This window comes from Mesoplodon mirus, assembly GCF_964341445.2.
Source record: "Mesoplodon mirus genome assembly, chromosome: 15".
NCBI classification, from domain to species: Eukaryota; Metazoa; Chordata; class Mammalia; order Artiodactyla; family Ziphiidae; genus Mesoplodon; species Mesoplodon mirus.
Window position 1 is genome coordinate 86,561,661 of NC_138991.1, and position 25,143 is coordinate 86,586,803.

General features: G+C 61.8%; 1 protein-coding gene across 3 annotated transcripts in view; it reads left to right on the forward strand.

Moving 5' to 3' along the window:
- The window catches only part of CHLSN (cholesin), a 98,290-nt gene that overhangs the window by 70,536 nt on the left and 2,611 nt on the right, over nucleotides 1–25,143 (forward strand). For 2 of the 3 annotated variants that reach the window (XM_082600552.1, XM_082600553.1), the window contains 2 exons: nucleotides 20,491–20,651; nucleotides 24,744–24,825. In XM_082600552.1, coding sequence (XP_082456678.1) covers nucleotides 20,491–20,651; nucleotides 24,744–24,825 — 243 coding nt within the window. The remainder of the gene's footprint in view (nucleotides 1–20,490; nucleotides 20,652–24,743; nucleotides 24,826–25,143) is intronic. The other variant, XM_082600554.1, reaches the window with a different exon arrangement.

Consider the following 25,143-nt stretch of genomic DNA (forward strand, 5'->3'; position numbering starts at 1 on the left):
ACCCCAGAATTCCTGGTCAGAGTCCCTGGAATGCCAGGCTCAGCAAGGTCTGCCCACGGGGTGCCCACGCCTGGTGAGCTGCTGATTGTAACTGGGAAAAGCAGGCGTTCAGCCCCGTCCCAGCCCGTTAGCCTTGGGTCACCCCATTGCCTTATCTGCAGAGAAAGGCTTCCTCCACCAAGCAGGCCCCAGCCAGGGAGAATGGCAGAGTCTGTGTGTGTCGGGGGATCTTCAAAGTGGACCCACCCTCCAGCTGAGCCCAGATCAGCAGTTCTCTAGCTGGGGAATGTAAACACGCTCCGCGGGGCCCCAGCTCTGTGGCCTGCTGCTAGCTGCTCCCAGAGTTCAGGCCAACTCCTGTGCAAGACCCAGGTGTCTTCAGGGACAGCCGTACGTCCTGGGGGAGGGAGGTGTGGGAAGCTGGTCCTGGTTCCTGGGTTTCCAACTGCATCGTCTAGTGTTGACTTTTGAAAACCGCGAGGAGTCGGCCTCCCCTGCTCTTTCTGGTGAAGGCCCCCAAGGAGCAGGCAAGTGCTCCCGGGCCCCAGGCCTCTACCTTTGTAGCTGCACACGCTGTGTTCACAAGGCTGGTGCCCTAACTGCGCGCCACACTCTGTGCAGCGGAGGCTCCGGCCGGTGCTCTGCTGGGGTCATGGGCACGACCCTCCGTGGATGTAGACTGCTCACCAGTCTTGAGACTCGGCCAGTCTTCCTGGTTGTCCTCAAGCAGCAGTCCATCTCATGCCGGGGGCTCTGGACTGCTGGTCAGGGACTCGAGGGTCACCTGCTGCGGGGGCTGCACTTGGTCCTTCCCTCGGGGGCGGGGAGGGTGACGGCTGCCCTCGCCGACAAGGCAGGTGGGTCTTTCTTTGTAGGAGTTCTGCACCTTTAGGAGATGCACCTTTAGGAGTTTCACACCTACGAGGAAATGTGATTCTATGTGAAACGTGGGTCAAGGGCAAGGAACGTTTAAAGTTCCCTTGTTAGTTCTTGCGAGCGTGGCTTGTAGTGAGGTTATGTGTTTTGATGTCTCTGTGGCTCTGTTTCTATAAGTCGTGTTGCTCAGGCCCCGGTAGTTGACTTTGAGAAGGAAGCGTGAGGGCCTGGTGAGAACCCGAGTCCCACCCTGGAGGGGCCGGGGCTGGACATCGGTTGCCAGCTGGGCCCGTGGTTTCTGTGTGTGTGGTCGTCCTGAGTCGTCACCCTTGTCTGCGCAGTTGCCTCACTGCCCCTCCCCCTTTCTAAACCCCACCCTCCGCGGCCTCTGCCGGCACCTCTTCTGTCCTCCGTGGAAGCACATCCTCCCCATGATTAACGTGAGAAGCGCCCGGGGTGGGTGTGTGACAGGGTCGCTGCCCTCGGCGTGCAGGGCCTGGCGCGGGGGCCACCCAGACTCCAGGAGGGCAGTGGAGCGGCACTCGGTGTCAGCCCTCCCCGAGCTGCGCCTTTCCTGGCCTGGGGGAGACCAGTGGCTCTGAGAGGTCAGCACGCTGACGGGGCCCGCCCTTCAGGAGCCCCAGGCCGGCGCGAGTCAGGCCGTGAGCCAGGGCTCTGGTCCCCGACGGGGAGCACCAGGGACGCCGGCAGTCGGCAGGGGTGCAGCCGGGCCAGCCTGGAGGAGGGCCACCGAGGCCCAAACCACGGCCTCAGCCACGCTCGGAGGCCTGCTCCCGGTTCTCTGTCTAGCCTGAGGCCGACGAGTGCCCTGCAGGCCTAGCAGCCCTGGCACGGCCTTCGTGGTGCTTCTTAGGTCTGGAAAGTGTGGCCCCTCCCGAGATCCCCGGGCGGCCGCCTGACAGCAGCCGGGCCGGCGGGGTGGGGAGGCCCCTCAGGCTCTCAGGTGTCCCGACGCCCGCCCGACAGCGGCCTGCCCTCCCCTGCCCCGTGGCCGTCTTCTCATCCTGGCCTCCACGTGTGGAGGACCCCCGGCCCACGGTGGTGGGCCACGAGCCTGGCTGTGGCGGACGCCGCCCTACGGACGCGCCGCACGGAGGGCCCCGCTGCGCACTCCGGTTCCGGCGCCGCACTGCCTCGCGCTGCCGCTGCTCCACAGCCCTCGCCAGCCCGGCCGCCCCGGCTCTCGCACGGCCGCTCCAGCCGCGGGTGGGGAGACGAGGGCACACCCCCAGCCCCGCTACGGGGCACGCGCACGCAGGGGAGCAGGGCACGTGGGCGCCCCCTCCCAGCAGCAGCAGCGCGGATCGTCGCGGGGATCGTAGGTTAACCCGCGATGTGCTTAACTGAGGTTCGTCGCGGCCCCGGCTGTTCGGCCCCGTCGGCTCTTGTGTCCAAGAGAAACAGGCGCTGAGCCTGCTTATTCTCCGCACCACACGAGGGCGCAGGGCGAGCGGGTAGTCGTGGGCGAGGTCGCCCACAGTGCCCACGGTGCCCGCGGGACCTGGGAAGGGGCCCCGATCGCTGGCCTTGTGCCACAGCCTTTACGGATTCCCAGTGGCCACCAGCCCCGGTTTAGAGAGGCCGGGCTCCATGGGATAACAGACCCCTGACCAGAGCAGACAGCTGGGGCTCCGTGCGGCCCGGCAGCCTCATCAGAGCGCCTCCCAGCTCCCGGGGACGCTTCGGCAGCTCCGCTTTGCAGGTGGGGAGACCAAGGCCCCGAGAGGAACCGACCTACACAGGGTCCTGCCACGCTAATGGGCTGGAGCCCAGGTCAGTGCCAGGTCGGTGGGCTTTGGTGGCCCCTCGTGCTCCCTGTTCTGAGGAGCGGGGATCAGTCCGTCCTCTGTGGTGGGCGCAGCGCCTCAGCCTCTGTGCAGCCCTGCCCGTGGGCCCCAGGGTGCTCCCCCGCTTGGATAGGGCGGGTTTCCCCATGGCCGTCTGAGCGGTTCTGGAGGGGAAGAGCCAGCGTGGCTACAGGGCCACGTCTGCTCCATGGTTTTCTCGAAGCTGGGTCTTCCCTCAGAGCCGAGGATGTGGAGGAAGTTGACGGTGGGAGCCCATGAGACGCCAAGTCGTCGTCTGACTTTGGGAGGCCGGCCTCCGCGGTGCAGCCTCAGAGGCTCCTTCCCAAGGAGTCAAGTCAGCGCTCCCCAGAGTCAGGGGAGACCTTGGCACGTCACGCAGCTCTGCTGATGAAACTTTTCTGCCACGCTTTCAGCCAAGAAGAGCTCACGGCCCGGCTTCCGAATGACGCAGTCAATGACAATATTCCGTTACTTAGAAAAAGCTGTTCCGCTGTAGTCCTGTGTGCTTGTATTTGTGTGTACTGCATGCGTGTGTGTGTGGTATAAAACACACGGATCACATCAGAGCCGTACACTGAAGTGTTCCAGGTGTGCGTGAAGAAACGATGAGATGTCTGGGGGTGAGGGGCGGAGGGGGAGATGGGCCACACCGTTGGACACAGGGGCTCACCACACGTCCCTTAATAACAGAAAGAGGAGAAAAGAGGGAGGGCGGTGGGCCTGAGCATGTCCCGGGGCCGCCTGCTGGGACCTGCGTCCTGCCCCATATGCGCTCGCCCTTCCACTCCTCCTGCAGGAGGGGGTTCACAAAGCCGGACTCGCTGTCTTGCTGACGGTTGGTGGGGAGCCTCTGTCACGCCCTGTCCCTCGAGGGAGCCCGTCGATCGCTGCCAGATTGAGTGCTGCTGCTGCTGCCGGTTAGGACCCCACATGCACGCACCTCGAAGCTGGGGTTAGGAGGGGAAAGAACCAGAGTTTTTATTCTGGGAGTTTATTTTTTCTCTTCCCAAACCTTTAATCGACATTAAAAATAGTGCACGTGGGGCTTCCCTGGTGGTGCAGTGGTTAAGAATGCACCTGCTAATGCAGGAGACACAGGTTCGAGCCCTGGTCCGGGAAGATCCCACATGCCGCGGAGCAGCTAAGCCCGGGCGCCACAACTACTGAAGCACGCGCACCTAGAGCCTGTGCTCCGCAACAAGAGAAGCCACCACAATGAGAAGCCCGCGCGCCACAACGAAGAGTAGCCCCTGATTGCTGCAACTAGAGAAAGCCTTCGTGCAGCAATGAAGACCCAACACAGCCAAAAATAAATTAGTTAAACTAATTAATTACTTAATTTAAAAAAATAGTGCACGTGACACAGTGCTTCCTGGAGACCAGGAGCGGGGTCCCCGGAGGGGCGCATGGCCCGGGGTTTCCTCTCAGCAGCCCGCGCTGGGGGCATCCCGGAGTCTGCTGGCCACCTGCCATTCAGGCGTGGCCCTGGAAGCCAGGGCACCATCCCCACTACAGTGAAGGGTCCCAGGCCCAGGTCTGGCCGAGCCATGTGGGGAAGGCAGTCTGCCCCATGCCAGGATCCCGCCTGAGGACTCAGAGGAGGGTGGGTGGGGGTGGGGGTTTTTACCCCACGTGACCTGTGGAAATGACGGGGCGTGGGTCCGGCAGGCTCCCCTGTACAGAAAAGCGTGCGCTCAGGGCCGAGGCTAGATGCTGGACATTCGTGCAGGCTGGTTCCCCACCCGTGGCCTTGCTCCCTCTGCCTTGGATGGATGGCCATCACTGAGATGTGCAGTAGATTTCAGGACGCAAGATCAACATACAAAAGTCAACTGTATTTCCGTGCGTTAGCCATGAACGCTGAAACTGAAATTTAACATGGCAGTGTGGTGCCATTCCTACCAGCCCAGCCTTGCTGCTGGTTTTCCATCCTTTGGGCATTTGCACTCTTCATGGAGCAGGGTTTTCCATGCAGGAGCCACTTTTTTTGTTCAGGTTGAAGTTGGGGTTTTTCAGGTGCCTCCTTCCTTATTCTCTTTCCTAACCCTATGCAAGCACCTCTGGCCGCCATCATCTCCTGGGATGCCGGAGGGCTGCCACCCAGGCTCTTGGGCCCAGGGGTAATGCCTCCTAGAGGGAGACTGCACTCTAGTTCTCTGGCGTGGCCTGAGGTGTGGGTGGGCGTGCTTGGTGGAAGGCAGGGGGAGGTGAAGGGGAGAGGTGGGAAGGACTGTTGTTGCTCCTTGGAGCTTGGTAAGGAGGGTGGGCCTAGGGCTTGGCAAGTGCCACTTATGGCAGGTTTAGAAATTTCCAAATAAATCTCTGTTTATTAGTGGTAAACAAAAACAAACAGTGTGGTATTAAAGGAGGGAGAGACACAGATCTGAATAGAGACCCCAGAAACTGTCCCACATCCGCAACTTGATTTTCGGCAGAGGTGTAAAAGTAATTCAGTGGAGAGTCTTTTCAACAAACGGTGCTACAGTAATAAGACACACAGGGAAAAAGTGTGTCGGTTCCTTGGGCTCTTCTACGTTGACCTCTTCTATGTTGACCGTCATGCCACCTGTAAATATAGACAGTTGTGTTTCTTCCTTTCCAATCCGAGTGCCTTCGATTGCACTTTCTTGCTTTCTTGCCGTGGCTGGAACATCTATCTAGTGCTGTGTTGAATAGCAGTGGTGAAGGCGGATCTCCTCACCTTGTTCCCAAGCTGGTGGGGGGAGGGGGCAGTTTTACATGTTTCGTACCAAGTTGAGGAAGCTGTCCTCTATTATTAGTTTTCTGAGAATGTATATCATGAATGAGTTTTGAATTTTGTCACACGCTTTTTCTGCATCAGTTGATATGATCATGTGATATTTCTTCTTTAACCTGTCGATATGATGGGTTTATTAGATTGATTCTTGAAAACTGAACCAGCCTTGCGTCTGTGGAATAAACTCTACTTGGTCATGGTGTGTAATTTTTTTTTATATGTTGCTGAGTAGGATTTTTGCATTTATATTTATGAGAGATTTTGGTCTATATTTTACTTTTTCTTTCATTCTTTTTCCTTTGGTACTATTTTTGTCTGGCTTTGGTAGCAAGGTAACACTGGCCTCACAGAGCAAACTGGGAAATGGTTCCTTTGCTTCCATTTTCTGGAAGAGCTTATATAAAATTGGTGTTAATTCTTCTTTAAGTGTTTAATAGAATTCCAGCAAAACCATCTGGGCCTGGACATAAGGTTCTGGAGTCAGGCCTGTGATCGCTTTAGTGACAGCCAGGCCCTGCGATGGCCGTCCCTGGAGGGGCTGGCGGGCCGGCTGCACCAAGGCCTTCAGCAGCACTTTGCTTCCTCTTGCTTGTGGCCGACAGCGGACCCTGCTCCCCTGGGGCTGGGGCTCCCCCCATACTCACACGCACACTCACGATTTCCACCCGCCAAATGCTTCCAAGCAGGGCCTGACCCGCTGGCGGGGCCACGTGTGAGGGAAGGGGTTTGTGCAGGAGCTCTGGGGGTTGCGAGCAGATGTCGGCATCCAGGCGGGTGTTCCAAACCCCCTGCAGCATTTCCTGTGATTTCACCAGTGGTTGGGTCTCAGGAGGTGGTGTGCCCGGGAACACTGGGCGTGCTGATCAGCCAGACGTTCCGGCTAATAATGTCTGCGTCGGACATATTTATTCTTTGCTGAATGACTCAGAATGATCCCCATGATATTGGGGTGCTGGTTTTGAGAGCTTATTCTTGCTGCCTTGGGGGAGGGTTTGGTGGCAATTTCACGCTTTTCTAGAACACCAGCTCGGCAGAGTTGTCCGACCCTGCCCCCCACACCCCTAGCCACCCTGGCTTCTCCGCTGCTTCACGTGGGCCTCTGTGCTCCCTCCCCGGGATGTAGCTGCCTGCTCCCTTTGCCTGGACCACCTCTCTCCCAAATATCCATGGCTGTGCCCTCACCTCTGGGTCTCAGGTGTCACTGTCCTGACGCTGTCTCCTTGACCTCAGTCCTCCTCCAGCCATTTTAAATTGCAAAACGTAAGTCAACCGACTCTCTGTCTGTTGTCCCTAATTTTTCTCCTTAGTATTATAGCCTTTCAGGGCAGTCTAACTACGGCAGGGGGGTCTTAGTTCAGGCTGCTATCACAGAATGCCATAGGCTGGGTGGCTTATAAGTAACACATTTCTTTCTCATGGTTCTGGAGGCTGGAAGTCCAAGATCAAGGCACTGGCTGTTTTGGTGTCTGGTGGGTTCTCTACCCCGTTCTCCTTGCTGTGTCTTCACATGGTGGAGGCGTGAGGAGCTAGCTCTCCTTAGTGACAGCCAGTGCCCTCTCTTATGAAGGCACTGATCCCCTTCACGAGGCCCCCGTCCTCAGGATCTACTTACCTCCCAAGGCCCCACCTCCTAGTGCCGTCGCGGGTGGGCGGTAGGATTATGATATATGAGTTCTGGGGGCACTGGAACATGGTTTGTGGTAGCAGGCGTTCCCCACAGTAAGCTTAGCACTTAGAAGAATATCTCATGTGAAGATGTTGCTTAACAAATGTATGTGGAATGCATCCAGGTCTGTTATGTACCCACTCTTCCTGACCAGGAGCTGCTGGGCCAAGTTGCCTGGGGTTCTAGGGCCTCTGTGGCCCCTCGGGGTAGACCCAGTGCTGCTGCCGGGGTCACACAGCAGGCAGGCCTCTCGGCCACACCGTCCCACTCCACCAGCTGGACTCTGGCCACAAAGGCCCTCGGGGCTGGGCCAAGCGCCTTTTCTCTTGGGGTCCCTACAGGTAGCCCCAGGGTGCACTGAGTGGCCCTGTGCCTGCTGCTCTCTGACACAGGCCGGGGACAGACAACCAGGGGGTAGCACAGCCCAGCAGCACCTTCTGGGGGTGAGCCCCACCTGCTTCTTGCGGGGACAGAGTGTATGCTGCAGGCGGGTCCCTGGGCAGAGAAGGGCCTGGGAAGGAGCTGGATCGGGAGCGGGCACACCCGGTCCATTTCACACCCTTTACCTCGTCTGCACAGTGTAGGTAACAGGGCGGCTGGGAGCGTGAGACGAGGAGTGGGCACGAAGCTCCCTCTGGGCTGCGTGTCCCCGTGTGCGGTGTCCCATCCTCACCCTGCCCCAGGCCAGCTCTTGCCCTCTTGCTCTCTCCTTTGTCCAGTCTCCCACGTGGCTCATTAGAGTCACCAGAACAGTACCGTGAAGAAACCAGATTGGGGGTTCTTGGGTTGCAGGGCTGACATAGGAAATGCACTGGGAAGTCAGCACGCAGATCCTCTGCGACTCGGAAGACCCCAAGTGGAGTCCATTCCACGGAACCGGTTCGTGGCTTCGAATCTCGAAACTATTTGTGTTAGCATTTCTGAGTCTCGTTTCCTTATCTGTAAAGTGAGAATGCCGACGCCAGCGTCCGGGGGCTTAAACAGGGTCACAGAGGTGTGACTGTGGTGGTGGGCGTGACTGTGGTGGTGGGCTAGCGAGTCCCTGCCCTGCCCTCCACTCTCCTCCCCCACCCAGCTCTGGCCCCCGCCTCGTGCCTGTCCTTGTCCCTGTCCCTAGCAGCACTCCTGAGTGAGCCTCTGTGTGTGGACCAGCCTTGGGTGCTGGGGAAATGGCCAAGAGGAAAAGCACAGAAAGATGCAGTCTTGGCTCTGGGACCTTGGGAGGTCCTCATCGGGCTGGGAAGCTGGGACACCCACACCCAAAGTGGGAAGCCCACACCCGCCAGCCAGCGCAAGGCCTCAGCACCCGGGGACAGCGTGTCCTCACGCCAGGGTGCCAGAGCAGCCCCCGAAACCAGCCCCGCCTCCAGAGCCTGCTGCAGGCCTTGGGCGGGTTCAGCAGGCTCCGGCTGCGGGAGTGGGGTTTTCCTCGGACTATAAAAGTTGATTTGCAGTATCGTCTTAGGAGAAGGACACCTTCATTCATTTACTCCGTGAGCCTTTATTGAGCACCTGCTTTTTGCTGGGTGATGTCAGCGCCTGCGCTGGGCAGACCCGGCCTTACGCTTGTGGAGCTCACAGTTTACGGGGTGGAGCTCTAGGGGGTGTGCAGCGGGTGAGGCCGATAAGGCTTCCCCGAAGCTGAGCGTTGACAGGCGCTCGGAAGTGAGCGCGCTCGTCAGGGGAAGCGCATGCGCAGACGCCCTGGGAGGAGACAGCAGGCCAGGTCACCCGGCTGCAGGGGGTGGAGATGGGGGGCGGGGCCCGAGCCTGTGGTCGGCAGACGCGTCCGTGTTCACTGCACCGCGTGGTTTTCCTGCCTCCCCTGTGGGGACCTGCCAGGGAGCCCGGGCCACCGCGCCGTGAGGAGAGCCACAGGCAGACCCCTGGGCGGGGGCTCAGCGTCTGCCACTCGGCGGCCGAGCCGTGGGCCGCGAAGTGGCCGGAGCTCTGGGCTGGGCCTTCCCCTGGCCCGGAGGTCCCGCCTCCTCCCCCTCCCCCACCCTGGGCCTCGCAGCAGCCACCGCCCACTCGGCCTGGGGGGAGGGGTGGTCCTTGCCCCCCAACCCCCGTGCAGGGCCGACCCCGCCCACCGCCTGACCCCGCCTCACCAGGAGTCCCGCCCACACGCCCAGCCGCGTGCTTGCGTCACCGCCCAGCCGGCTGGATCTGGTTCCAGCCGAGCCTAGCCGGCCTGACATGCGCAGTGCGCGGGGGCTGCGGCGGCCGGGAGGTGCCGCGGTCCCGGGCACACCTGGCGGCCTGGGACGCGGAGGTCAGTGCGCCGGGCCGGGAGCAGGCCGTGGGGGCTGGGAGGCGTGGGGGTCCGTCCTGCAAGGCGGGGCGGGGGCTCGGCGGCGCCCTGGAGACCCGAAACCGGGGGGGGGGGCGGGGAGGAGGAGGAGGGGCCCGGCTGCTTAGTCCCGCTTCCAGACGAGGGGCTCCGGAGCGCCCAGTCCTCCGGGCCCGGGGTCCTGAACCGCGGACAGGCTGCGTAGGGCTGGGGCTCTGAGACGCGACTCGACTCGACGCGCCGCGCCTCCTTCTCCCCGGGCGAGGCCTCGGGTGCCCGCCGACCGTGGGCTGCTTCTTCCGTCCCGGGACCCACGCCAGTCCCCTGGGCTCTGCCGGCCCCACCTTCTCTCTGTAAGAGCGGGGAGTGGTCTGGACCACGTCGCTGCCCCCTCCCCCAGGCTGGGCTGTCATCACCGTTGGCGACCCGCCTTCGGGGCCTTTGTAGCCGGAGGCCTTAGCCCTGCGGGGTCCACCGCCACAGAGCGTACTGAGTGTCAGGGCTTGGGGGCGGAACCCACCAGGGCATCTACCATTTTGCTTGTGAAATTACCTGGGTATGCGTAGCTCTTTACTTGGCAATGTGAGTGTTTAGTTCTTTAATTCATTGTTACACTCAGGAATTCTTACAAAGTGTGGGGGGAAGAAGTCCATCAGTAGTTTCCTAGTGTGATGAAATGACTTTGGAAGTTACACTTAACAGCGGATGGAGCTGACATCGTGAGGTGCTACCTGCACGTTTAACGAAGCCTTTGGATTTTCCTGTTTCCTTCTTTTGGAACCACTAACATGTTTTGTTTTGTTTTGTTGCCTGAAGAGCCTGCAGCCTGGTGCCTGCGGGGCTGGAGGGCAGCTGGGCCCCTGTAAGGCCCGCGGTGGGTTAGGACGCGGCCCCAAACGGGTGTATCTGCTCTGTGCCCGGTCGTGCAGTTTTCTCTCCCAAGGACGCAAGGCGCAGAAGCCGCTGGGGAAGAGGACAGTCCAGAGTCTGCTGGGTTGACACGGGGTGAAAACGTAATTGAAAATCTTGAGCAAAAGTGGGATTGTTTTTGCTTTGAGGGAGGCAGCGTCGGACGCTGTGGGAAGCCTGGCGCCCCAGGGCCACCTCGAGTATGGGGGGGACAGAGGTCTTTGTGGTCTCGTGGTATGCTTCTCATACGTTCCGAATCTGATTTTCATTAAAATGGCACGATCAGTACTGTGAATTAGGAACGACTGTCGCTCCTTTTTCAGAAGTTGTTGGAAGTTTCGCTCTCTGTGTGTTAAACGTATCTAGACTCGCAGTTCGTACTGTTGGTGTTCCACTCAGCTCTGCCCACGCTGGCTGTCCATCTCCCGGAACTGCATTTCCAGGTTAAACACAAAATGCAGCCTGAACTCCTGGTCAGTCACACGTTTCCAAAGATGAAAGGAAAGCAGCTTCTGGTAGGGAGGAGGTGGGCGTGGCCGGGCCTGCAGAGCGGGGCGGGGGGGGGGCAGCTTCTCTGAATACACGAAGCGGACCCTGCGAGACCTTTGCCTTCCGATACCGGGACAGTCCACATTAGGCTGTTGACCGTGCAGAGCGCAGCTGGGCCCCAAGCCTGTGTTGGCCTCTCAGCAGCGAAAGCGATGGGGAGGGTTGTAAATCATCTTCCTGCCTAGAACCAAGGAGGGCCCACGGGCCGGTCCTGCGCGTGGACGACAGAGCTCCTGCAGAGGCCAGCCAGCCAGGGCCTGTTTGCTCCCTGGATATGGGCGAGATTAACCCAAAAGCTCAGCCGAGATTCTGGGAAGCAGTGAGAGCGGGTGGCCCTTGGGATCTGGGGGCCAGGAAGGCCTGTGCCCTCTGCAGCTGGGAAGGGGGTGTGGGGTCCTGGCCCTGGGCCACTGTCCTGGGCCTGCTGGTGGGAGACCTTGGGGCTGTGAATGAAGATCTCCAGTGGGCAGTGGGGGTGGGTGGCAGTCTGTGTCCCCAGGAGGCCTTAAAGACTGGGTGTGTAGGAGCCAGGTTCCTGCTAAAAATCAGCCAACGAAAGCCACCCCCCATGAATGCCTGCTAAGAAGAATCGCTGGACCTCCTCAGCCCACCCCCGCCCCGGGGCTCATCGGGGAAGCAGGGTAGCCGCTCTGGAAGTGGAAATGCTGCCGGAGGAGGAGTAGGTCGCGGGGCCCTCTTACCCGCTTCGTTCCTGTGGGCTGGAGCGCTCCCTGATGGGACGGGCTGCGTCTCCTCTGTTCTTCTGTCCCTCTCCCGTGGGGTCTGGGGTCTCACCTAAGACCGCAGTGGCCCTGAGGTCTCCGTGCCGCACCTCAGCAGCACGTGAGCGCGAGGGCCTGCTGTGCCGGGGACCAGGCCTGCCCCCGCCCCCAGCCCGTGGGTGCCCATGTGACCCCGGAGCGGGGTGCTCCTCACGCTTCCCCCGCAGGCCTGCGTCAGCTCGGCCACAGCTCAGCCTGTGTCCCCCGAGGCCCCTGGCCCGGGCTTGTCGGACACGGCGTCTCGTGGGGGAGGCGCTGGGTGCACCAGGTTCCCGCGTCCAGGTCCTGGGCCTCGCGTGCCGGTGCTGACCTGCCTGTGCACCTGCTGGCTTTGGCTTTCCTTTGACCACGTGTCCCTGCGGGCTCTGCCCCCGCCTCCTCCCTAGATCGCAGCCTCTCAAGGGAGCCGAGGGATCTCCCCCATCCTAGCTGTCCCCCGAAGCTGTAGCCTGGCTTTGCTCTATTGTCCATCCAAGGGCAGGAACGGATGGACAGCCTGTGAAAAGGTAAAATGAGTAAATATCTCAGGACTTCCTGCTTCCAGAAACGAACCTGATCTCTGTAAACACAGTTCCTGTCTCAGGGCAGTTAAACCAGGCCTCCTGCTGTCTACAGGCCAGAGGGGGTCCTGCCCCCCCCCCATCTTGCAGGTGTGGGCCTTGCGGAGAGGTTTTCCTTGCTGGCCGGGACCCCTGTCCAGAGGAGATGAGAAGTTGATCACAGCACGGTCTTGGGAGAGCCTAGAGTCCTTCCGTCATCCAGGCTGAAGCTCGGGGGACCTTGAGAGAGTTTCGTAGGGCTGGTCATCCACTCCCTGACTTCGGCACCCTGATCTGTGTTTCGTGTGTCTTCTGGCTTCTCAAGCACACGTTGGCACGTAGCAAACGTTCATTTTAATCCTTGCAGAAGAGAACAGAATGGAAGTTAAGTCTTCTGGTCGCCGATGCCCCCGGCCCGCTGAGCGTGCAGCCGTGCTCAGAGTTTTTGTTCTGAAGCTGGTCTCTGACAAGGGCCAGTGAGTGTCTCCAGCCCAGGTCGGGGGCAGGTCCTGCTGGCAGCCAAGGCCACGGGGTTTGAAACAGTTGATGTGGAAGACCTTTCCCAGAGCCCTGGCCTGTCTGCAAGGGGCCACCGTCCCTCAGTAGCACAGCCCCCCGCCTGGGCCATGGCCGTTGCCGTGGCGACGCCCCCACCCCTCGAAACCCTCACCTCTTCCTCTGTAACCCAGGAGCTGGGCTCCGGCGGGATCCACGTGTGTTTCTGGCCAAGAGGGTCTGGCGGTTTCGTCATATCGTCCAAGACCCATGTGGAAGGGGACCAGGGGGTGATGGGCTGGGAAGGGGAGAGACGTGGGCCCGGGAAGGGACGCCCTTTGTCCCAGGTGCTGTGTGGTGGTAGAGGCCGGGGCTGCAGGCGGGGCGGCGCTGGGCAGGGTTCTTGGGAGGGCTCTGTGTCACTGACGCTGGGACCCACTGGGGTTGAGCGTTTCCTTGTGCTGTGCGTGTTGACAGCAGATCACAGTGGCCCTGGGGGGTGGGCGGCGGGGCCAGGCTTTCGTGTACCGTACAGGGACCTCTCGCAGTGTCGCCTCACGTGGGTCTGCCCTGGGTGCGGTCATGAAGCACGGAGGCTGTATTTTGTGATCTGGTATCTGTTTCAGCGTGGGCCCCTGTGCTTGTGTATGCTGGTTCACGCAGTTGAAAACGTCTGGTCTCTGCAGCATCTGGATGGAGGAGCTGTGCCCTGCTCTGAACGGCCGCTCAGCCCGGGGCAGCCGCTGTCCCTGTCCTCCAGGAGCTCACTTACCTCCGGCCGTGCGCTCCTTGAGGCCAGAGCCCGTGTCTGCCTCAGCACCGGCACCGGCAGCAGCAGCGGCAGCTCTGCAGGGCACCGGGCCCGCCACCCACGGCCCACGGTGCTCGCAGCGTCCCTACTTCCCCAGCCCAGCCGCTCACGGGGTTGATCAGAGCAGCCTCCTGCATTGTGTGCATGCTTTCTGAAGTTGTTTGGAATTGGGTTGGGTTTTTTTTGGCCGAGCTGCGAGGCTTGTGGGATCTCAGTCCCCTGACCGGGGATTGAACCCGGGCCGCAGCAATGAAAGCCCGGAATCCTAACCGCTAGGCCACCAGGGAATTCCCTGGAATTGTTCTAGTTTTAATCAGAGTACTGCAAATAAAACGAAGGGGGTACATACCACTGTTTCTATTTCTGAATTAGCAGAGGAAATTCAGCATCACTCACAGGTTGGGGGAATGAGCGTTAAAAGAATTTAACAATTTGTAACTGAAATCTTAGTGTCTCCTGTGTGTTTCTGCTCTTGTTCTGCAGGGAAGCTGGTGGGGGGGGGGAGGCTCATGGCGTCTGTGTTGCCTTCAAGTTGCGTCTAGTTATTTCAAAACACAAAGTTTTATTTAAATGTTACAGGAAACACTCCCTCTTTTGTTCTTCATCATTTTCAGGAAAGGAAAAAGGAATTGATTGGCTGCCATGAGTTTCCCTTTTGACTTTTAATAATTGCAATAATGCTTCTGATTAAGGTTTAGTTTTCAAGCTGAAGCAGTGTCTCAAAGGAGCTGCAGGCGGGGACTGGGCGTCCTGCCCACGGATGCCTGGCTTCAGAAGCGGAAGGAAGAGGGGTCTGTGTGGCCTGGGGAGGCGCCAAGTCTGGGACCAGCTTCCTCTCAGGTGCCCTCCCTTCCACCCCTGAGCTCCTGTCGCTTCAAGGTTCAGCCGGCTCCATGGGACTTCCGGGAGAGAAGCCGGTGCTCCTGGCCTCGGCGGTGTTTGGACAGAGACCTGTGGTTAAGGATCACTCTGCGGGGGGTGCCTGGCAGGGATCTGCGCTCCGACCACCTCTGGAGAGTCGCCGTGCCCTTGGGGACGCTGTCTGGCCTGTGGACAGACAGCTGAGCCGAGTGACTGGACCACTTGTGCTGCCCGGGCCCCTGCCCCCGCCACCTCAGGGTCACTTTGACCCTAAACCCAGCCCTCACACTGGGGTCAGGTCACGCCTCACAGCTCATCCCTGGTTCAGGCTCATGTTTCATTGGCAAGGATTTTTAACGCACGCCTTTCTAGTTCCCTAATTCTGTGGTTGATGGGTTTCGCCTGGACAGAGTGGGTGGGTTAGGGGCCCCACCCCGCGTCCTCTGTCAGCAGGCTGGCCGATGACCCTGTCCCCGTGTGTTAGTGGTCAGCAAGGAGCAGCCCCCCCGACCCCCGACCCGGGCCTGGAAGTTCCACCCGGGGGGTGGTCCCTGCACTGCTGGCTCCAGCCGAGTCCAGGCTCCTCATCAAGGCACGTCCGCGGCCACCACTGCCCAGTGGCACCTGCCGGGTGGTGGAAGGGAAGGTGGACCCCGACGCTGAGTTTGATGCTGTTTGAAGTAGGAGGCTTCTGAGGAACACGTGGGTGACGGGCACTGCCCTCTCCCCACCGCGTTGGCCCCTCTGAGCCCACGCCCCTGGGGCTCCCCCAGCTCTGCTGGCGTCAGGGTCAGAGATCCCGCTGTCAGCTGTCCCCTTTCTTCTCCCCCCCGCAACCCCCCAGCTGAGCCGGACCTGGCTCTGGGCCTGAGCTCAGAGGCGGAGAGAGCGGCCCCTGCACGGTGCCCCAGCAGCACGGGGCTCAGAACTGCCTGGCTCCACAAGCTTCTCCTGAGCTGGTGGGGGACCAGAGGGTCTGCAGGCAGGAGACCCCCGCCTGGGCTACACCGTCCCCCGCAGCTGTGTGGTGTAACCTGTGAGCACGAGGCAGCAGGGGCCCCCCAAACGTAGCCCGTCTCAGGCCACCCCAGCTGACCCTTCCTTCCTTGGCTCCCCCCCAGACCTGTGACCCCCAGCGTGGAGAGCCAGACCCCCCCACCCCTTCCTGTGCGTTGGGGCCTCCGGGCGAATCCAGTTCAAAGCCCTGGGCAGGAGCTGACTAGGGGGTCTGAGCCAGGCCAGTGGGAGCCCACGCGGGAGGTCAGGGAGGTCGTGGTGGTCTAGGAGCCCCGCCCAGAGTGGGGCCTGAGAGGCCCTGGGGGGAACCACACTGGGACAGAGGGGTCCCCAGGACCGCCCGTCTCCAAATGCACACACAACTCGAGAAAGCCTCACCTGAAAGCCTGACACATGGTCGGGGTGCAGGGGGACCCCAGAGAAGGAGAACCGACCCATCTAGCAGATGGGCTCCTCTGTGCCCTCCCGGGTCTGTGCGGGGCCTGCCCCACCCTCCTGGGTCAGCCTCGGTTCATAGATGAAGACTTCGCTCCCTGAGACTGGAGAGAAGGAAAAAGGTGGCTGGAAGAGAGGCCCGTTTGGAACCTGGGACGCCCTCGCAAGGCAGTGGGGACGGGGGGCCTCTTGTGCCCGGTCGATGGAGCGTTGCAGGACGCCTCCCCTGTCAGTGTCTCCTAATGGCCCCGCGCCCGCGGGCCAGGGACCGAAGCTCTGGTGCTACTCCCTGAGTCTTGGCCCCAACCCCCCACCCCCGTAGTGTCACCGGCAGAGGCAGGGCAGGCCTATCCCCATCACGGAAGTGGCTGGGGAGGTGCGAGGCGAGGGGTCCTCCCCTGGTGGCAGCTGTCCCACGGTGACCGTCCTTCCGGAGTGTCCCGCTTTTACCTGCATTCCTGGCCAGTCCTCCACGAAGGAACCGGGGACTGAAGTCCAGTCTGTGGCGCCAGCGGTCGGTGCCAGCCTCGCTTCAAGGGGTCAAGGGATCACGGAGGGAGTGGGGGTCCCCCTGCACATTCTGCTCGTGCTTCCAGTGCCTTGAAGTTACAGGACCCCCTGGGCTCCCCGGGGCCCTCCCATGGGGGCAGGGTTGTGGGTTTTCACTTTCTGGTTCTGGCTGGGGTGTGACCGGCGACACCGCCTGTCTCGGGGTCAGGACAGGGCCGGTGGCCAGAGCACAAGGCCCGCCAGGGGTCCAGGCACCCTGCTTGTGGACAAGGGCTGATGGGCCTCCTGGCGTGAAGGACCCGAGCCTGTCCTTCAAATCAGAGGGTTCAGGCTTCCCTGGTGGCACAGTGGTTGAGAGTCTGCCTGCCGATGCAGGGGACACGGGTTCGTGCCCCGGTCCGGGAAGATCCCACGTGCCGTGGAGCAGCTGGGCCCGTGAGCCATGGCCGCTGAGCTTGCGCGTCCGGAGCCTGTGCTCCACAACGGGAGAGGCCCCAACAGTGAGAGGCCTGCGTACCGCTAAAAAAAAAAAAAAAAAAAAAAAAAAAAAAAAACCAGAGGGCTCTCTGCCTGAACTGAGCCTGTGGAAACCTTTCCAAATCAAGGGCATGCTGTTTCTGCTCTGTGTCTCTTGCCCAGAGTCACGGGGCTGGATGCTTCCTTCATGTAGTTGTGTTTTCTCTGTGTCGCTCTTCCCGTAAGAAGTCAGCACGTTTCCTTTTGTTTTGTTGTTTATTTAGTGCATTTCCTGGATGTACTCAGTGCCTACGTTGCCCAGAAGCCGGTAAGGATTTAAGTGCTAAATGCACCTTTAATCAGCCATGTGCTACGTTACTTAATATGGTGCATGCAGGCATTCATGCGTGTATGCAATTCGTACCTGGACCTCCAGGGCCCTCCAGGCTCCACCACGGTCCTCCAGGGCCCTCCAGGGCCTTCCAGGGTCCTTTGGGGTCCTCTAGGGTCCTTCGGGGCCCTCCAGGGCAGCCGTGGCTGATCAGCTTGGGTGCACATCCTGCCAGAGGTCTTCGACACAGGTTGAGTTGTTTTTGTGCCCTTTGAAACATACCCCTGAAGAGCTCTAACTGAAGAGGGAGATACGTTGCTGAAATTTAAGTTTTCACCTCACTTCGTGTGAGGTCCCGTGTTTTGCCTGGAGCAGCAGCGTGGTGTGGTGCTTCCGAGGAGACCCCAGCAGTCGGCTCCCCGTGGTCGTGCTAAGTTGGGGAGAGGGGGTCTGTGTTCCAGAGAGCAGTCGTGTTAACAGCGCTGCCCCTGCTGCCCCCAGGCCTTCCCCAGGAGTAGGCCTGGCCCACGGGGAATCCCGGGGTGGCCATGGTCCGCAGGGCTTTCTGGGGGTGTGGCTTCTCCTTCCCCTGAAACTTGGTCCCCAGAAGGGCCCTCACAGGCTGCGGTTGTGGACTCCTGCCTTCCTTCCAGATGGTCTTGTGTTTTTGTGGGCTGTCCCCCCGCCAGCAGTACCAGTGGGAGGGGCGGGGGCCCCCAGGCCTGAGGACACAGGTCCCACAGGGGGACCGTCCCTGGGCTTGGGCAGGTGTGCAGAGCCCAGGGGGTCAAAGGTGCTGGCTTCCTCACGTGGTCCACACCAGGGTTTGGCCCGGTAGTGTACGTTGTTTAGTTGGAATAGCCAGCATTTAAAGTTTAGGAGATTCACTTGTAAACATGCGTTTCCAGCTTTTCTCGAGAGTCCGGTTAGCTCAGTGTTTGCCCCGGGCCCCCAGCTCCCCTGGCTGCCGCCCCTGTGTCTTGCCTGGACCCCAGCCCCTGGGCCTCATGGCTCCGAACAGCTCCTCTCGGGGGCCACGGAGTGTGTGGGCTCCCACCACTGCCACGGCAGGGACACCACTGGCCAAAGCGAGAGTGATTGAAAGAAGCTCTTTTTGTAGTTTCCAGAGTCCGTGCCTAATACAAGACCTAGGTCCTTAACGCTGGACGTTCCAGCAGCCCCAGGAGAGGCGGTTGGACCCTTCAGGTGCCCCCCTCCATGGGACTGCCGGGGTCCACGTCCCCTCCCTCCCAGGCCCACGCTAGAGCCCTGGCCATGTCCCCCTACAGCCTCCTTCCTGTGCCCTTCCGTGGGGACAGTGGCACCTCAGGCCATCACTGGGCCCGCAGAGTACCCCAAGAGCTCTCAGGGAGCAGGACCTGGCTCCTGTCTCCTGTCTCCTGTGTGACTGGGCTCAGCCTCGGGGAAGCAGCCAGCACCCCATAGGGTCAGGGGGTTGGGCAGCAGGGGCCTGGACCTGGATTTGGAGGACACCACTGTGTCCTAGTGACAGCGGGAGCCGTGGAGGGGGTGCGTCCACCCTGGGGGCAGATGCCTCTGACCCTTCCATTCCCTTTGCAGACCTGCCCAACCTGCTGGTCTCCCTTGGGGGTCAGTGTTGGCCAATCCCCAGCTCTGACCCTTCCCCGGGACTTAGGGCCTTGTGGCCGGTGCAGTGCCCCCCTGCGTGGCTCAGAGGGGCAGGGCTGGCCTGCCGCTTTTAGTGCCAGCTTCTCTGTGAGCCAGGGGGTGTGTCTCCTAGACCCCAGCGCACCCCACTTGGGATTTGTGACAACGTGGAGGGGCCTGGAGGGTGTAGTAGTACTGGAATAAGTCAGACATTGTGATTTCACTCACGTGGAATCTAAAACACAAGCAGGCAAACAGAAGATACAGAGGTCAGGGTGGGGGCTACCAGAAGGGAGGGATGGGGGAGCGTGGGGCAGGTTAGAGGCTCAACCCCAGGGTGACAGATGGAAACTAAAGGTTTGGTCGTGAGCACGCTGTTGGGTCCGCAGAAGTAGGAATTTACATAACGTTATGAGCCAGTGTCACTCCAGTGAAGAATATCCTATTTTGAAAATCTGGTTTTATTCCCTGTCAGCGGAAGTCTGATTGTTATTGGCGTTGGTGTTTTAGGCATGGTTGTGATTTTTAAAGCAAACACACACCCCTCGAGCAGCTGTGTGGTCAGAGCCCCTGCTGCCCTGTCCTCCAGGCTGTTCCAGCCTCCTGCCTCTCCCCCTCCCTCCCCCTCGCTGCCCCCTCCCTCTCTCCTCTCCCTCTCCCCCTCCCCGTCCCCCTGCCTCTCCCCCTCCCCCTCACTGTCCCCCTGCCTCTCCCCCTCCCCCTCACTGTCCCCCTGCCTCTCTGCCCGGCTACAGTGCAGTGTGGGTCAGGTCTGCGTGGAGCATCCGTGCAAGGCGGCGGGTCACCATTCCTCCCCAGGAAAGGAGCCCTGAGCCCCATATGGAGGTACCTCCTGGGCAGGTGGGCTGTGTGTCCCGTGTCAGGGCTGCTAGGAGTCACCCGGTGCAGTCCTGAAGCTCCACGGCAGGTAAATCCCAGGTGGTTTATGGAGGAGGAGGAGCTGGGGAAAGCAGCTCTTTCTTTTTTTTTTGCTGTACGCGGGCCTCTCACTGTCGTGGCCTCTCCCGTTGCGGAGCACAGGCTCCAGACGCGCAGGCTCAGCGGCCATGGCTCACGGGCCCAGCCGCTCCGCAGCACGTGGGATCCTCCCCGACTGGGGCACAAACCCGCGTCCCCTGCATCAGCAGGCGGACTCCCAACAACTGCGCCACCAGGGAAGCCCAAAAGCAGCTCTTTTGTTTGAGAAGGTTCCGGAAGGAGCGGGAGTTGAGTGGGAACACAAAGGTTGTCAGGGATTGGCATTTATGACGGCCTGCCTGCCGGGGCATGAGAGGGTCCCTGCTGCGCCTTGCTCTCCGGGATGGGGGCTGTGGACGCTGGGTGTGCAGGGCCAGCGCCAGAGGCCTCCCTGGAAGTGCTGGGGCCGTGGCCGGGTCCCCAGGGCTGCTGGCCTGCAACACAGTGAACTCGCTGGGTCCTGTCTCCTGGGAGCTCAGGAGACCTTGGACTCCGCTCTTGTTTGCTTTGCGGGGTGGGGGTTCGCATCACAGGTCCCAGCGCCTCCTTCCCGCTCAGCCCCAGAGAGACTCTCCCAGGCACCTCCTGCCGCCCTTGGAGCCTGGGGTGGGGGTGGGAGTCCTCGGTGGGCGCGTGCAGCACCCGCCCCACCCTGCAGGACTTTCCCCGGGATCCCGGGACGAGCAGCCCAGCGTGGGCCACAGGGTCCAGGGAGCCACGGTGATAGCTGCTCCCGAAGCCCTGATGGCGGTCCCCTTGCTTCCAGGGAGCCGTGTCCCCGGAGGAGCAGAGGGTCCTGGAGAGGAAGCGGAAGAAGGAGCGGAAGAAAGAGGCCCGGAGGCGGCTGCAGGAAGCGGGCATCTCCGTGGCCCAGAGCCCAGCAGCCAGGCGTTCGGGGGCTGCACTGGCCTTGGACTACCTGTGCAGGTGCGCGGCCCCGGAGGGGTGCAGGCAGACCGACACGGGCTGGGGGCTCAGGGCCCCCGGGGGGCGGGTGGTCGCAGCCTCCGCGGCTGTGTCTGTGGGGCCAGGGGAGCCGCCTGCTCCCTGCCTGGGCGTCTGGCACCCAGAAGCGTAGCTTCAGCCGTCAAGGTCAGCGGTGACAGGTCAGTAGTTGCGGGCGCTTGGGCAAGGCTACCCCTGAGCCTCCATCTCAAATCAACAAAATGCAGGTAAAGAGTCTCACTCACCTACCCCTCATAGTGTTGTGACAACCTGACAGTGATGGCCTTGGAGCTACCATGAAGGACTCACGGGCCATGTGCTGAAGATGGCATCTCACCGCCACTGTCAACCTTGTCACCCCACCTACATCACCACCCGCACCGACGTCACCACCGTCACCATCCACGTCACCCCCCCACGTCACCATCCACGTCACCACCCCACCGTCATTGCCACCGTCGTTGCCACCATCAGCATTGTTGCTGTCACCACCATTGCTGTCATCACAGGTCGCACACACCCCACATCTCCCTCCAGGAACCTGTGTTCTTTCGTGGAATCCTCGAGATCCAGCCAAGGGTTGGGGTTGGTGGCTTGGAGCCGGTTCAGGAGCAGAGTTTCTGGGGGCCCTGAAGAGGATTCTGGAAGGGCAGAGGGGCCTGAGGATGTGTGTGAACCCAGCGATAGGCTGGGAGGGGCACCGTGGAGACAGAGGGGCATTTCAGAGCCCTGTCTTCCGAGAAGGAGGAGCTGCCCGGCCGCCCTGGCTCTGTATGAAGCGGAATCTTCCAGATTCCTGGACCGGGCTGAGCACCGATGAGTCATCTGCACGGGCAGCCCAGGGTTCGGGCCTCCCCCTCCTCCTTGCCCCCGTCCCCCTCCCGCTCCCCCTGCTGTCTCTGAAGCCTGCGAGGCTGTGGCAGAGCATTAGACGCTACCCCGCGTCTCTTCCAAGCCTGGGGCCCCGCTGGGCCCCGGGCAGGGCTCCCACCTGCTGGATGGACTGGGGCTTGCCATTCCCCCAGCCCCAGCCGGAGCCTGCTCTGGCACAAAGGGGGGCACAGGCCATAACTGGGATGGGTGCCCTGGGGAGCCTCGGACCTTGTTCTGGCCCTGCCTGAGACCCCGGGAGCAGCCCTCCTTCGGCTCTGCTGGGATCTCTGATCGCGCCTTCCCTTCCTCGTGGGGGCCTGCTCCCGTTAAGATCTGCCCGCCTCCCTGTAGGAAACACGCCTTCGATTCAGTGCCTCCCTCCCCGCCCAGGGAAGTCCTGGTGCCTTCCTCACCCTGCAGGGGCCACCGTTGGCTGGCCGGTGGGGGCCACGTGGAGCCCAGTGGGAGGGGAGGCCCAGCCTGCGCACTGGCGGAGGGAGCTGCCTGGCAGCCTCCCCTGACCCTGGGCCTGGCCCGGGGCTGTGTTCAGGGGGTGGGGGGTACGGGGGTGGCCAGCAGGCCCCTCGTTGACACCTGGTCCCGTCCCGGCACCTTCCACCTGCAGCTGAGGTGATATTTTCCATGGTGAACACGGCCGTACAAAGCAGCCAAGAGAGGCACCTGCAGGCTCAGCTGTCAGTCGGGACTGCTCTGAAGACGGTGGTCCTGGGGAGGGGATGGTGGACCTACTCAGCAGCTCAGACGGCCCCGCTCAGCGCCCCCCAGGGGACCAGAAGCTGTGGGGTGCTGTGGCTTCAGAGCAGCCGTGGGTCCCTAACCACAGGCAGCGCACGTACCTGCCTCTCATCCCTCTGGGTCATGAGAACATCCTTCGTCCCCGACCTCACGGTGCTGAGAGCCGCGTCCTCGTGGGAGCTGCTCGCGGTGCAGCACCCCCTTGAGAGGGTCGGGCTCGGCCCTAACCCCCCAGGGCCTGCGCTCCCTCCCTACTGACCTCTGACCTCTCACTTCCCCTGCTCGCCAAAATCACGCAGATGCTCCATCTGTGGGTCCCTGCCTTCTGGGGAGGCATTTCTGGGTGGGGCTGGGGGCCCCTGTGGTCACTCGGTCATCATTCATGTGGTCCTGGTGTGTCTGGGAGCCGCCTCCTCTGTCCGTTGTGAGTTTCCGTGGGGCCGCACACCCCCCAGGCCTCCAGCCGGGTGCCCTTTGCACCCTGTGGGCCCGGGCAGCCCATCTGAAGCCAGTCTGATGCTCCAGACACCCGAGCCGCTTCTGGGGCCCGGCGGACCACAGGGTTGAGCTGACCCTGGTCAGAGCCCTGGGGTCAGGGAGGAGGGAGTGCTTCGGGCCCATGCCCAGCTCATCTGCGTCACCAATGCAGCAGTGAGGGCGCCAGGCCTGAGGTGGTCCTTCCCTCCCAAACCCTCGGGCAGCTCAGGAGGGACCTTGAGACCCTGGGAAGAGCGAGGTCTTCCAGGGCAGATGAGTTGGCCAGGGCGCGATGCAGGTGGCGCGACGCAGTAACTGGACTGGGGCCGGTGCGGGGGTGTTCTTTCTTACAAAGACTGCTTAACCGGAGCGAGGGCGAGGGCCCTCTGGAGACCGCAGAGGAGCAGATGTGGGGGGCCGGGCCGAGCCCAGGGAGCGCAGGGGCTCACGGGCAGCAGGGAGGTCACGGGAGCCGCGCCAGCAGACTTGCGGGGAAGCGGTGCACTGCAGAACCACGGGGGGCCGCTGTGGACGTGGACACCAGAGAGGGCTGCTTGCCTGCGCTGGGAAAGAAGCCCCCCCTCCCCACCCCATGTGTCCAGCATCTTCTGTGTAACTTTGTTCCGTCTGGGAAGGAAACATCTTGAAGGGCCCATCTCCACTTTTGCGGGCAGAGGATGAGCGGTGGGTTTGGAGCCGAGAGACAGTTACGTCATTACTGGCAGCAGGGAGTGGTCCCCCGGGCGGCGGTGGCCCACACAGTGCGCGCCCTCCCAGTCGGGCCAGCAGAGGAGCCTGAGGAGATGGCCAGGGGCCGCTGACTCCCCAGCCTGGTGGCCCTTCCTCTCTCCCTTTCTTCCTCCCCTCCCTCGAGTCGCCCACCTCCCTCCCTCCCCCCTCCTCCTGGTGGGGCGCCCCTGCGGCTGCAGAAGGCTGAGCCGGGCCCTGTTGTGGACACACACGTCACCCCGGCCTCGCCACTAAGGGCTGGAGGCGGGACTCCAGGCACAGGCGGGGTGTTGGTCCCCCAGGAGGGCAGGAGCTGTGGCCAGGTCCTGCTCGGTTGGTGGCTGCCACACAAATTGCCGTGGTCTCCGGGCAGACATGGGGGGGCGCCTGGGTGGCTGTGCCATCACGTGACACGGCACGTGGGAAACTCCACAGGCGTGAAGCGTGTGCTTCTGCCTCAGCCCCGCCAGCCACGGGGCTGCTTGTCCTGAGAGAATGGACCGGCTGGGCGGTTAGGGAGGCCGACCTCCCGCCGTCCTGCAGCCCCGCTGCCCGCACTCTGCCCCCTCCACGGCCGCCAGCGCCCGGGTCCCGACACACAGACCTCTGTCCGTCTCGGGGCCTCCGCCCCAGCGTTCGGGTCTCCCCTGGGCACTGGCTCCCGACGTGGCCTGCTTTCTCCACCTCGGGCCCCTTCAGCCTGGGCTCCACGGGACCAGCCGCACTTTGCCACAGCATCCTCATCACCTGGGGGCCCGGTGCGTCCGAGGCCCTTGGGTGGTGACGTGCAGGCTGGGCCAATGGGACCCCTGCGTGGCCCTCGAGGTCAGGACTCCTGGCTCCTCCCTGACTCCCAGCTCACGGCGTAAAGGCCATGCCTGCTCCAGTCGGTGGTCCTGCCGTCCTGCACGATAAACATTTCTGGAAAAAGGACTGAGTTTGTGAAATTCAGAGTGTTCACGTTACAGTCGTGGAACGATGGCCGTGCAGAGCTGAAAGAAAGTGACCTTGTGTCCCCTGGTCCTGCCGTCCTGGCCGAGGGTCCCCGGCAGGCGTGTGGAGGTGACGGTCCTCCTGGTGCAGACCCCTGAGAGCCCCTTCCGCCCTCGCGCTGGGAGGGTCCTCTGCAGATGTCCCGCCCCCCCCCCCCCCCCGCCAAGGAAAGGCCACCCAGGCCAGTGGGTGCAGGCCTTCCGGCTCCTGTGCAGTACCTGAGACGTCGTGTCCTTGCCTCCCCAGCTGGGCCCAGCAGCACAAGAACTGGAAGTTTCAGAAGACAAGGCAGACCTGGCTGCTGCTGCATATGTATGACCGTGACCAGGTGGGTGCACACTCGGTGTTGCGGGGCAGGAAGCCCTGTGGGAGCACCCCGTCCAGCCCTTCGTTTTACAGAGATGAAACCCGGGCTTGGGGAGGGACCCGCTCGGTGTCGGGGAGCCAGAACCCCTGCCGGGTTTGCCCAGCTGCTGGACTCATCCGTGGAGCTCCAGGCTCCCAGCTGCAGGAGGTGGCTGCCATTCCAGGAAGGCCACCGTCCACATGCTTGGAAGTTCCGCCCTCCCCCTGTGGATCCTCGTGGGGTGTGGCTATCAGGCTGAGGCTGGGAGCTGCCATCACCCCCAGACACTCCAGTGTGCGC